Source organism: Microtus ochrogaster, chromosome 2 (genome assembly GCF_000317375.1).
Source record: "Microtus ochrogaster isolate Prairie Vole_2 chromosome 2, MicOch1.0, whole genome shotgun sequence".
NCBI lineage: Eukaryota > Metazoa > Chordata > Mammalia > Rodentia > Cricetidae > Microtus > Microtus ochrogaster.
The window spans coordinates 3,712,885-3,726,654 of NC_022010.1; the positions used below are offsets into that span (position 1 = coordinate 3,712,885).

Sequence of the window (13,770 nt, forward strand, 5' to 3'; positions counted from 1 at the left end):
CCCCCCCGCGTTCAGTACTGGAGGAGGTTACCAGCATGGAAAAATTACTGTCCCTGGAAGATTCCTACAGGGCTAGGACATCAACTGAAAAATGGTAACATTGACATTGCCACACACTAGTGCTCGAGTCTGAAAAGCTGAAGTAGGGGGATCACGAGACACACACACACACACACACACACACACACACACACAGCTCCCACATTGCTCTCCCAATGACTAGCACACTGGCTGGTCTTCAGAGCATCCCTCAGCATGCAAAGCCACAGACGTAGCTCCTCCCTGCCTTATGTTGCAGCAAACTCCCTCCCAGTGCTAGGAGGCATGGGAAGAGGAGCCACGAGACACATTTATCCCCTCTTTTGTTTTCATTCACATGTAGTAAACAGGGCAGTCTTGGTCACCAGCCTATGACACAGGGCTTAGCCACAAGACGACCCAACTGTGGTCATGTGATCTCTGGAACTCTTCTTGCTGCTGACCCAGCCTGAACAACAATCCGGGTCCACCTGCTGCCCAACACATCTGACCTCACCACGCTGCCTACCGGACCCTAAATCCCACTTGGGCTCTCACAAAGCTGGCACCATGCCATTGCTAAGTCTCTTGCATTCCTGGTGGTGACGTGGTCTTCTGCTAAGCTCAATGTGTGCTATGATGTCTCGGAAGACCTGGGGCCCAGCCTATGACCTCCTACATAGGATAGGACAAAAACCCATCCACTTGGCAATGAATAGGGTAAGATCTAGGGTTTGCAATGACCTCCTACACACGTGTTATTTCATGCCGCGCTAGGGTCACAATGGAATTTACTTGGCCTCCAGTCCAGGGGAACCGCAAGTCTTAATGCTTTCACCCAGGGACCTGCCAAAAACAAACACTGATCTGCCGTAGCAGATCAGACAGGGCACTTCATACAAGGCCCACCGACACATTCCTATGCAGGCCGTCTGTCGGGGAGGCATCCCCTGGCTGACTCCAGCTTGTCCTTTGATGCTCACTGTCGTTCTCACACCCTCAGGAAGCAACTCTATGTAGGACGCCTCTCTACAAGATTGAGGGCTCCCCCCAAATCTCTACCTCTGTAGAAACGGGGTCCCCAAATCTGCAGCACTGAGGAGATGGTACATTTACGCGCTGAGACCTGGTGGAAATGGCACTAGGTTCCACCCTCAGAAGGAATTAATGCTGGCTTTGCCTATCTCCCGCTACAGCTTTCTGTCTTGCCATCTGATCTCTTCTGCGCATGCTCCCACTACTGTGATGTCAACCCCATGGCCAAAGAGAGGCCTCCCATTAGACTTGCAGTCTCTGAAACAGCAAGCCAGACAAACGCCTTCTCTCTGTAAACCACCCGGTAAATACAGAGTAACGGAGAGCAGTCCCACGTCTCCTCTCCTGCTGCTCTGAGCAGCGTGCGTTCTCCAGAGGAATCACAGAGGCAGAGGAGTGAGAGCTGGAAAAGCACATCCTGTTCCCAGAGTCTGGTGGCCCCAGTCTTGGTGGCCCCCCATCTTCCAGAGAGACTCACCCCAGCACAGCAAGAAAACCCTTTGCCAACAGGGACCCATCTCCTGCTCTGATGTGAAATGCTATCCTGAGACTCACCTCTCCTTACTGGAAAAGTCAACTCCCAGCAAAATGTTCTCCTCGGTGTCCTGGCGCCCGCTGGTGTACACCACAACCATGTAGCGGACACGGTCGGTCCAGACGCTCTCAAGACGCACGGCCTGTGGACAAGGGGTCACCTCGATGGTTTGCTCCCTTCCTCTGTCCACCAAACCAAGACCAAGGGCTTTAGTTCTTGACCCCCACCCACAAATCAGGGAAGAAATGAAGACCAAGTGCTTGTGAGTAGGACCAGAGAGAGTGTGTGCCTGACACAGGGAACAGCCAACTGTGTGCAGTGGGGACACAGTTGAAATGTACAAGTTACATTCATGTTTAGCATAGATCCATAGATACCATGGAGATGTGAAGTCTCTCCTGGCCCCTCTGGGGTGCTGGGCATAGAACCAGAGCATCACACACCCAGTGATGCCCCTGTCACTGAGTGGTACTCCAGCACCCTGGTTGCTGGGCAACAGTGTGAGAGAAAGAGGAATCACGATCGAGGGGGGTTCGAGCTGCATTTGAAGACCACCCTCAGCTCTTACCAGCTTGATTCTGTCTTCACAGCGTAGGAGGTTGATCATCACTTGAAGGTGCTGAGGCAGATCACCTGCGAGGCCAACAAGGACAGCTTTAAATGGGAGACCGATTCCAAGGGCTGGGACAACACAGTGGTCAGCAGCATTTTCAACAAAGACTTTGGAAAACATACATGGACCCTCAGGAGAATGTTATCACATCCAGGCAAATATATTCCCTAGCAAGGAGGCAGAAACCACAGCCATGGCTGCGGAGGCGTCTGCCCAGGGCTGAGCTGTAAGGAAAAAGACTGAGTGTCACGTGTCCTCTTCAAACTCTTGGGCATTTTTCACATAAGCTAGATGTTACTTCTGTACCTGGTGGACAGGGAGCATGCTGGGTGTCCAGAGGAATTATTTGAGGGAAAACAATCTATCATTCTCTTTTCATAGAAAAGAAATCATTAACGTGTCCTTTCTTCTTCATTGCTAAGAGACGTAAAGAGACAGTCATCTAAAGCAGCAAATTTCGTGCCTCAGCCTCCCGGGACCTGGGACTGTGGGTACATACTACCATTTCCAGCCAGAGAAAGTGGTTTTATCTTTTAAAGACATAGTGGGATTATGTGTATGTCTACATGCAGATGTCTACAGAGTCCAAAAGAGGCCCCTGGATCCTTCGGAACTAGAATTACAGGCAGCTGTGGGCTACCCAACAAGAATGCTGAACACTGAACTTGGGTCCTCTGCAAAGGCAACATGCGCCCTTAACCACCGAGCTCTTCTCTCCCTTCCCAGACCTGCTCCATTCCCTTTTATTGGACAGAGTCTACATAGTCTAGTCTGGCCTCAAACTCACCATCCTCTTAGGGTGGGAAGTGAGCTTCAGTGGGCAGTACCCCAGAGTTGGGGTCTGGAGAGTGTGCAGGGCCAGGCAGCAGGCTCACTGAGGGATGGGTGGGTGTTCCAGGGGTGTGGCTGCTGGGGCGGGATGCAGTGTTGCTAAAGTAGATGTAGGATCCCTGTCCTGCCTTCCCTGGCCTTGACGCCTGTGTGCCCTCATCTGGATGAAAGTGCGAGAAATAACTCAGTAAAATCGACCTTTCCAATTGTGTGCAGAGCGCCAAAGAAACCCAATTACAGTTTCTGTTTGTTTTAATTCTACTCCAGGGAGCTGAGGGTACAGCTCCATGGCATAGCACTTGCCTAATATGTGCCCAGCACTGCAAAAACCAGAGACAAAGTGAAGCAGTAACACTGTGAAACACTCTCCACACTGGGAACCCTGGAAGGACAGCGCTGCTTATATAAGCAAATGCCCCAGAAAGCCACAGCCACCATGCCTGCTGCAATAGCGTGTTGTCCTTTTAAGGATGGACGTGTGACGTCTAGACAGTACTTCCTCTCTTGGAGAAAACTAGAATTTTAGAAACCTGCCCCTCGGTCGGGAGGGCACAGCTCGTGCTAAGTGTTCTTCCCACAATAAATAAGATCAGCAAAAGACAGAAAAAAAGCCACAGTGCCTCCTATCTGATCCTCCCAGCAACGGGACTCAACAGCTGCTCTGAGACACCAGCTCACACTGGGCATTCCCTGCTCTGCTTTCTCTAAGAGCCGACACAGCCACACAGGGCTGGTTCTTTGCCTGGATCCGCCCACCATCCACTCCAAGTCACAGAGATGAAAGTAACCCACTCCCGTGTCCGAGAAATGTCCAAATGAGAGAGGCATTTCACACATAACTAAACTGCTGACATCCCAGTCTGACATCACATCCAGATCAGAGGGCGGAAGCCTGGAGTGCGAGAAGCCCTACACCAACTGGCCGACTGGACCTGACCCAACCCCACAGAATTAACCCTCTGATTACTCTCCATGGTGGTCAGAGAGGCAACAGGGAGAGGGAACATAGCAAAGCCGTTTGCTGGCCATCCCAGGCCAGCCAGTGGCTTGTCTTCCCAAGCTCACCCAGAGAAGACCCAATCAACCAGGACTGTCTTCCTGCCTGCGGGCATTCAAGGGACGGACACTCAGAGGAGCTTTCTCAGGGTCTGATACAAAATGGCTTCATACTTCCTGCCCAAGCTCACTCACAGTAGGGACACATTCCACACTTGAACAAAGCCTGAGCTTCGAGTTGCTGTATAACATGCTACAGAGACCAGCAGACGTGGAAATGAGGGCTGCTTGGCGCTTGCTCACAATTGCCACCCACTGGAAAAGTCAGTGCGTGCTGTGTACTACACATCTGTGTGTCCGTGGAGCCCAGAGGACGTCTTGGCTAGCCAGGAGTTTTCTCACCTTCTGTACAAGCCAGGATCTGTCACCAAAACATCATCGGCCATGTTAGCCGGTTAATGGTCAGCGAGGGCTCAGGACCCACCTGTCTCCACCACCCATCTCTCCATCACCTGATTACAAACATATACCACCACATCCGGGTTCCTGGGATCTGAACCAGGTCCTACTCTTGAAGCAAGGGCTTTACCAACTGTGCCATCTCCCCAGTGCCTTGAGAACGTTTTGTTCTCCTGGTTTGGGTTTGCTTTTTGAAGCAGGTTCTTGCTGTGTAGCTTAGGCTGCCCTTGAAGTCATAATTTTCCAGTCTAACTTCCTAGATTACAGGTGTGGGCCACTGGGTCTGGCCACCTGCATAATTAGTGACTTCCACATTATCAGAGGCATTGGATGCCTGTTATGAAGATTAGAAAACCAAAGCTCAGAAGTATACCCTGCCTGTTCAGGAAATCATAAAACAAGGTTTTTACAGAAGCCAGGTCTGTCTGGCTCTAAAGCATGGTGGTTTGTGGTTTGTTTGGTTTTTTTTCTTTCGAGACAGTGTAGCCTGTCCTGAAACTCAGTCTGTAGACCAGACTGGTCATGAACTCAGGGTTCTGCTTGCCTCTGTGTCCCGAGTGCTGGGATTAAAGGCCTGTTTGTTTGTCTATTTTTAACAGAATGGTTTCACTAAGTGACTTAGGTATCCTAAAATACACTATGTAGCCTAGGCTGGCCTTGAACTCATGATCCTCCTGTTTCTACTCTACCCTCTAGTGTTGGGACTAGCTGACTGCCAGAATGCTCCAAATCAAACATCGTTTCCACACACCACACTGCCTCCTCGTACGGGACACTTATTTTCTTAAATGACAGCAGACCTAAATCTTGGTTGACAGGATCAGTATGTTAAAACACAGGCTGAGCGCCAGCATTTGACATAAGACACTGGGTAAGTAGAGGCCAAGCAAACAAAGTGAACTCAGGGGTGAGGCAATGCCTGGCTGTCCACAGTCTCATCCCAGCTCTCCTGAAAGACAGAACGGCCACCCTACCATGTAAACATTCAGACCCCGGCAGCCTCCCTCAGAAGGACTCCAGACCAATGACTGTCACAAAGGAGCCCTTGTGTACATCTTGCATTCCACCTTCAGTTTGGCTTCATTTCTACAGTCACGTAGTCTAAAAAATCCAACCTTGGGCCTTGACAGGCATTTTTACTCGTCTGTTTTTGGACCTACATTATTGTTCAGTCTGTCCCCAACTCTATTACTTTCCAAAAGGCAGCTATTATAGGATAAAGGCACCCTGTCACATGAACATCCAGTGCAGTCAAAGGCTCTTACATGGCCTCCTCGAGGGATTTTTGAATGTTTGGGTGAGCTATTGAAGAACCTCAGAGGCTGTCTTCAAGGGACAGCTTACAGCTGGGACACGTGCTGGTCCATTTGTCCAAGCCTCACTGTCCAAGCTGAGATGTTAACTGACAGAGAACACCCAGGGAATCTTTGCATCCCAGCAATTAGGCTGGTCATTACAAACCCATGATGCTCTGCTTCCCTGGCTGTGAGGGAAGACGACTCCCCTCCCACTGTGGAAGGTTCTCCTGTGGCACAGAAAGGATCCCAACATAAGAGCTTGCGTCACCTGCATGCTTGTGAGGGTGCTGAAGACTCCGCTGGCCCTGAGCGCTGTTCCCCTGCTGCAGGAAGAGAGCGGCTCCTTTGACCATGAAAAAGCTCTCGCTCAAGCTAGAAGAACAAAGCAGGGCACAGTTAGTGATCTCGAGAGAGACAGGCAAGATGCGCTACCGAGGGGACACCGAGGGTGGACAGGCTGCATGTGACACGCAATGGGATGATGGCAGCCGCAGTTCTCAGGGGCAAATGATGCTTTGGTGGCGGACGCCTTTAATCCCAGCACTCGGAAGGCAGAAGCAGGTGGATCTCTGTGAGTCTGAGGCCAATCTGGGCTTCAGAGCGAGTTTCAGGACAGTTAGACTACATAGAGAAACCCCATCTGGAGGGAGGGGAGGAAATAAAACAACAAAAGCATCAAAATGAGGGTCAGGCCTAAGATTTCTACTGCTTAAAAGACCAGCCTGGGCAAATAGAAAGCTTTTGTTTTTTGAAAAAGAAAAAAAAGAAGAAGAAGAAGGGGCTGGGGATTGATAGCTCAGTGATAGAGCATTTGTCTTACAAAAGACCCTAGGATTAATCCCTAGTGACACCCACACTCACACACCCCTCTCTGTCACTCTCTGATACACACACCCCCCTCACATATACACCTCTCTCACACACACACGCCTCTCACACCTCACACACACACGCCTCACACACACACGCCTCCACACACACACATCTCACACACACGCCTCTCTCTCTCTCTCTCACACACACACACACACACGTCACACACATCCCTCACGCAGTAATGCTAGGATGCACGAAAGGGCAGAGAAGAAACCAAAACAAAACACATTCTTGCAACTTTCACTTATAATTCGGTTAATGATTTTCTTCTTTCAGAGCCTGGAGGTGGCTCAGTGGTTAAGAGCCCTGGCTGCTCTTCCAGAGGACCAGGGTTCAATTCCCAGCATGGCAGCGCACAACTGTCTGTAACTCCAGTTCCAGAGAGTCTGACATCATTATACCAATGCACATAAATAGTCAAATAAATTATTTAAAAGTCAGGACTGTGAATTCAAGCCAGTCTAGCTATCAAGACGCTACCTCAAAGCAAGCTAAATCTAGCATGCCATCCTAAATGCTAAGAAAACACCATTTAAACTTGCATGCAGGCCAGCAGCTTCTGAGATAACTTGACCTCTGTGACAGCAGATTCATAATAAAATCTGAACTTTTTCCCATTAAGTTCCCATGGTAAGGGAGTTGGAGAGTTGGCTCATTGGTTAAGAGCACTAGCCGCACTTCCAGAGGACCAGGGTTCAATTCCCAGCACCCATATATCAGCTCACAACTGCCTGCAACTCCAGTTCTGGGGGATCCGACACCCTTACACATACACACATGCAGTCAAAGCACTATGCACATTCTAACGTAAGTTAAAAAGAAGTCAGTCAAAACAGAAATCGAGAAAACATCTCTCGGTAAAAAGAGACTGTTCAACTATAAATGAATGCAGCTTAGCTCGGCTCTCTAGTAAAGGCCTTTGAACCCTGACAACCTGGCGACAGGCCGCGTGACACCCAGTGTCACAGACCCACACAGGAGGATCATCTTCACAGTATTTGCAAACGCGCACACCTTCCTGTGCACAGCTGTTGCCTGCACCTAGGAAGGCAGGAACACAGACAGGCGTCTCCGCATTCTTACTCCCTCCAGGAAGAAGGACGTTCTTAGCAGACACCCTGCAAGCACCGTGTCTCCTCCTAGCCACTGCAGATTCCCATCCCCATGCCTTTCCTACCCAGTTTTACAATGGAGCTTTCAGATATTCAGATCCCCATTATACCTGTCCAAGAATCTCCGAGAGCTGAGCCCAGGAAACTTAAAACAATCGCCAGTTGATCAAAGCAGCTGTGGGGAGTTGATTTTCAAGGCCAACATCAACTCTTTTTGTTCAATAATTTGAAAAAAAACAAAACAAAACAAAAAAAAAAACCAACAAAACAAACAACAAAACCAACACCTCAGACTGAGCAGAAACCAGAGCAAGCTGGAAACAGGCAACCATGAACAGTGACCTTTGCCTTGGAAACCAAGAGCCAAAATTCCCCTTGGTTTCCCTTGCATTTCCTTTGGAAAAAAAGGGGACAATGATAAAGAGCAGACTGCCCGTGCCCTGTGACCTGCTCTGAAGTTAGTTGTTCCTCTGTCTGATAAGAAGGGGCCTTCCCCTCCACCCATGGGTTTCATTAGGGCTCTGGCACCACCTCAGTTACTGTCAACAGCCAGCCTGAACGCTGCAGGGAGCCCCATTGCTTTGAGGGCTGCAAGGTCCCATGTCCTGGAAATATACAGGAAACAGCAGAACGCCAGTGGCCAAGATGACCCTCAGGCTGAGCCCAGGATGCTGTGGAAAGGATGGGAGACCACAGACAAGATGAAGCTCCACGGCCTGGCTTCTAGGCTGTGTCCTGGGCCACTGTCGGCACAGAGTCTGGTGTTCAGAGTTGGCTGAAGAGCACTGCCTCAAACAGACAGCTGGCACCTGGTTTTCTATGTTGAGTTCCTGATACCAAGAAGCTCAAGACCCTGTGACCTGTAACCCTGTGACCTGAGACCCCAAGGCCCCTCCAGGGAACCCTCTCAGACATCAATGTCAGTAACATCACACACCTTTCTGTGGGTACCCAGGGCAAGAAAGCATGCCAATCTACCAATCACCCATCCCAGATAGTAGACTAAATAAATAAATAAATACCCAAAAAACAAAACCAAATCCTTCTTACAAGAGATTTTTGAGTCCTAAGAGTTACAGACAGTCTGACACAGACAGAGGCAGCACCCTCTTCCTCCTCCACTGCCCTGGGAAGTCTCAAGCCTGCCCCACAGCCTTGTTCCAGGCTTTCATCTCAGCAGCACAAGTCGGTCAGCAGACACTGCCTGCTACCCTGGGGAAGACTGTGCAGTGAGGAAAACATGGCCTTCAATCCCCAAGTCCCGCCTCTCTCACACACACAGACTGCCATCCGAAACAGCTCCCAGGGAGAACACGAGTCGGCTGCAGCTTACGTACTAATGTGGACTGGACACCTCTGAATGGCAGAGGTACTGGGTTGGCCGAAGGAAGACACAGAAATCGGAAAGATAAAGTTCCATGGCAGCGGCATTCACGTCTGTAGTAATCCTGCTCAAACAGACGGTGCCTGAAGAGGCCCCGCTGTCCACAAGTACAGGCCAGCCCGGTAAGAGGCAGTGGGGCTTTCCAGGGCAACACTGGAGTTCTCCTTGGATGATGGTCCCACCCAAAGAGCAAGTGGCTCTTGTGGCCCTCGCCTTTTTCTGATATTTTGGCTTAAAAAGGCCCTTGTCCCAGCATTTCCTGATGAAAAGGGTCCATTCAGAAGAAGGGAAGCAGCTGAGGGTTCTGCAGTCATGGCACGCCCACGGGCTTTACTGCAGGCCTTGGAACAAGCAATTGGTGAGCACTAGGAACCAGGAGGGAAAACAGCTGGCCACCAAGAACCAAAACCCAATGAAAGGCCCCATCCTGGGTCAAAAGCACATATAGGAGGAGGTCGCAGGGCACAGCTTTCTTTCAAATCCTCACCGGTCTCACCAGGCAGGGTCGTGGGCGGCCGCCACGGGGAGTTAACAAGGCATTTTCAAAAGCAGCTTTACATCCAAAAAAAAAAGCTTGACTCACATTTATAGCTACTTGGGGACACTGCAGATGGAGGGACTCACACGTACTTCTGTGAGCACCTGTGAGAGGTACAAGGTACAAGGTGTCCCAGCAGGCCAAGCTGCAAAGCCAAAGCAAATCTCTGACCCCAGAGGGCTGGAGATGCTGAAAGCCTTAATTTACAGGTTAAGGACGGAACCCTGGTAGGGTGACACAGGAAGAGCTGGAGACCTGGGTCAGTGTCCCTGAGGGAAGAAGCGCTGAGCAGGAGCCCCTGGAAGGGCTTGTCCGGAAGCTTCCCCCAGCTCCAGCAGTCACTTAGTCCTCACTGGAGGAGTGACTGAATCATACACTTCTTACTCAGCTCACCCAGGAACACACGTCTTTACCGCTGGGACTCACTCCCATCCATGTCTCAACTCAGTGGCGGTTTCCAGACGGTGGCACAGCTGCAGCCCCTGCACACACCTGCTCTGGGGGCCCACGCAGTATCACCAAGAAGCCAGGACACACATTGTGTCCCACTCCCTTCCAAGCATCCAGATGCAGAAGGCACAGCAAAGACCAAGGAATGGCTTGCAGAGACACCTCCAGGCTAGGAAGGCTTGGCTACAGAGTGCCTCCATGTGCCTAAGGAGTCACATCAGCACCACCAAGGCTGTGGGACAGGAGACACCATTCTGTCCTTCTTCACTGAGCAGGGATGGAGAGACACTGCGGGAGCAGCAAGGACACGATGATCAAGTGTTCAAGGTAGGCTTCTCGTGTTTCTGAGACCTTGACCACTGAGTAGACACATACACTCAAGCTGAAAATGTGGAAGGCCTGGCTTGTGGTACAGTCATTAATCTGCCAGCATAAGAAGTTCTCGGCATCCCAGAGCAACCAGGAAGGGTGCTTTACAGTCTAGAGAGCTCACCCTCCATTCTTACAATGCCTAATTCTTACAATGCCATTCTGCTGACAAAAGATCCATGCTGGGAGAATGAACTGCTGGAGGTGGTAGAGCCAACAGCAGGAGGGGCTGGAGACGCCCCCATCATCTCAGTACCCTACCTGCCCCATCCTCATCCCCAGGACAGCAGGAGGGGCTGGAGACGGCCCCATCTCAGTGCCCTACCTGCACCATCCCCAGGACAGCAGGACTGCCTGTCCTGAAGTTAAGGTGCACCTTAACATTTAGATGGATTCACAGCCCCAGAAATTGAGGCTGTGAAGAAGGATGGAGACTATTGAGAGACAGATGAGGAAAAGGCTGTGGATGGGATGGAAAGTTCTCTCCAGCGTCTCCATGGCATCCTTCTGTGGCTCAGTGTCACAGAGAACCCTTGCTGCCCTAGACATCTATTCTCTGCCTTCAGGCACCTGGCCTGGTTCCAAACCCCTTCAGAGTTTAAGAAAACACATATTCAACTTGTGCCCCAAATGGGTACCTGGGGGGGGGGAACGACACTGGGGTTCTCTGGAGGACACGGTGGCTTGGAAAGGGGTTATGGAAGAAAAATGCTGGCAGGGCCAATTGCTAATGTCTTTGCTACTGTGGTTGGAGGCGTAGGCTTCCCTCAGAGACAAGGAATGTCCAGAGGCATTGTAGACAGCCAGAGACATTTTCTGAGAGTCACATAGCCCTCCTTCATACCCAGCTGGCAGGAGCTGGCAGCTCAGACTATCAGAGAGCTCACAAGAGCAAGACTTTTGTTTCTGTTTAGGTAAGATACCCAGTGAGTCTGAACACAGCTCTGCAGACCTTAAGATGGCCATCCATGGTCCTCAAGAGCCCTCAGGCCTGAAGACAGCGCCCTGCTGTGTATCTTTCCTCACTGGGCTTGCTGGGCCCTAAGCCTCCTTACCAAGGGCTGAGGTATAAAGGCGGCATTGTGTGCAAACTCTATGGCAGCAGAAGTAACCCAGCCAGCCAGAATCAACAGGAATGTGAAGGCAATATTTTTTAAACAACTCAGAAATTCCAAAATTGGGATGCTCTCAGTTGTCCCAGGTGCTGGAGGTTTTCCTTGACGTGAAGCCCACCCGGCATTCATTGCTTGGAGTGGCACAACCTTTCCGGAAGCTCTACCTTCCTCAGTCTCCAGGACCACCTGGCTCAGGCCTTCTTTATCCCTGAGGGCAACATGCTAGCATAAGAACCTACTGCACAATTCAAATGCGGCCCATGTGCCCAGTGAACTGAACTGGTATTTCATTAACATGCGTACGTAGTGAGCCTTTAGTCCCAGCACTTGGGCGGCAAACAGGAGGGTCTCCTGAGTTTGAGGCCAGTCTGGTCTACACAATTCCAGTCCAGCAATGGCTACAAGGACTCAAAAAGAAAAAAAGGAAGGAAAAAGAAAACTCGTAAAAAGAGACAGTGGTAGGATGCCTGTTGTATACTCTCGAGCACAAGTTCAGCCCCTGGCACTCCACCCTCCGTAGAGTGTTAGCTGTGTTAGCTGCGGTAACACAACAGAATAGCTGGGGAACGTTCTGCCCATCTCTGGCCATCCGCCCAGCTGCACAGCTCCCAATCACTGTTGTCAACATTCCTCCTCAGTCCCACAGCTTTCAGCCATGTGTCACCATCTAGAATTAAAACGTGTGCTAACAACCTACCTGGAGTAGCCACAATTAGCCTGTACACATACCAACCAAGCACTCATCTGACTTTGGAGTCCAGCAAGTGTTCACTTACGATCTCCCACATCCCACAGTGCATCCTCTGCCCTTCTCCCGTGGTCTTCAGAAGCCTGTCTACTCCAGGTCTCTGCGCACAGCCTACCCCCCCTCCCCAACTTCCCCATGAGGCCAAGAGAGAAAATCATGTCCTGGAGGTGGGGGGGAGGACAGCAACCCACAGCTCTACTCGGTAACAATCCTTTATTCAAGGTCAAAGTCCAGGGCTTGTTTTCCACCTCCATCCCGGACCACTGGTTGTAAATCTGCCCTGCCAGTGTCTTTTAACTTGATGATTGGATGCAGTGGCCAAGAAACATCCACTTTCCCAGTCGGTAACATAGCTCCCAGATTTGAAGCCACTGAATGAAACAGAAAACCCCAAGTACAGATATTTAACAAATACATCGCTACTTAAATGCTTTTTACTATTTTGTTACAATGTCTATGTTTCATTGCCTGTATGTATGTGAGTGCATGTGAACACAGGGCACAACTTTCAGGAAGCAGTCAGAGAACAACATGAAGGAGTTCTTATTGTCTACCATGTGGGTTCCAGGGATTGAACTCGGGTCAGTGAGCTCAACAGCAGGTGCCTTTACCCCTTGAACCATCTTTCTGGCCCTTAATGTGAGCAGGCTGCCCCATGCTCCTACTGCCACACAGCTGCCCACAGCTATGCCTTCTCCACCATGGCGGAACTGTTGGCCTCCAAACTGAGGTAAAATCAACCCTTTCCCCGTTGTGTTGCTCTGTCAAGTATTTGTCTCATCAGCAAGGAGGGTAACTGATGCCCGTGCCGTCAGAACAGCACAGTGAGAACAAATGCTGCTTCAAGCCCACTGCCCACACCCAGGCTCCAAGTAAGCACAGGATTGCTTCTGCATGGTTTGCCCCGGTTACCCCATGAGGAGAGGGCTACATCATGTTTGATTTAGGAAGAACCTAGAATGGTGCCCTTCTTCTAAGACTTCTGCAGAGATGAAATGAGATACTGAACATAAAGTCAGCAGCAGGATGGAGTGTGACCTAAGCATCCCCTTCCACTGTGCCTTTCTCTTAGCGAGTGTGACACACCATTACTGGACTTGTTTATCTTCTTCCTTGTCTTGTCTCCCAATGCTTTTTGAGGTAGATCCATCTTGCCCATGGCTATAATCCCAGCTGCCAGAACAAAGCCAGGCACACAGTAGTTGCTCAGGAAGTGTTTGTTAACAAGAAGATCCTAAGCAGACTGGCACACAGTTATACAGGTGCAGACTGGGACACAGGTGTACAGACATTGACCTACAGGTGCAGACTGGGACACAGGTGTACAGAGATTGACCTACAGGTGCAGACTGAGACACAGGTGCAGACTGGAACACAGGTGCAGACTGGGACA

General features: G+C 50.5%; 1 protein-coding gene across 1 annotated transcript in view; it reads right to left on the reverse strand.

Annotated features, from left to right (window-relative positions):
* Ssh1 (slingshot protein phosphatase 1) overlaps positions 1-13,770 on the reverse strand; it is a 49,056-nt gene that overhangs the window by 24,394 nt on the left and 10,892 nt on the right. The window contains exons 3-5 of the mRNA XM_005344250.3: positions 6,054-6,157; positions 2,157-2,221; positions 1,609-1,730 (exon numbers count right to left, since the gene is read on the reverse strand). Of these exons, the coding sequence (XP_005344307.1) occupies positions 1,609-1,730; positions 2,157-2,221; positions 6,054-6,157 (291 nt within the window). The remainder of the gene's footprint in view (positions 1-1,608; positions 1,731-2,156; positions 2,222-6,053; positions 6,158-13,770) is intronic.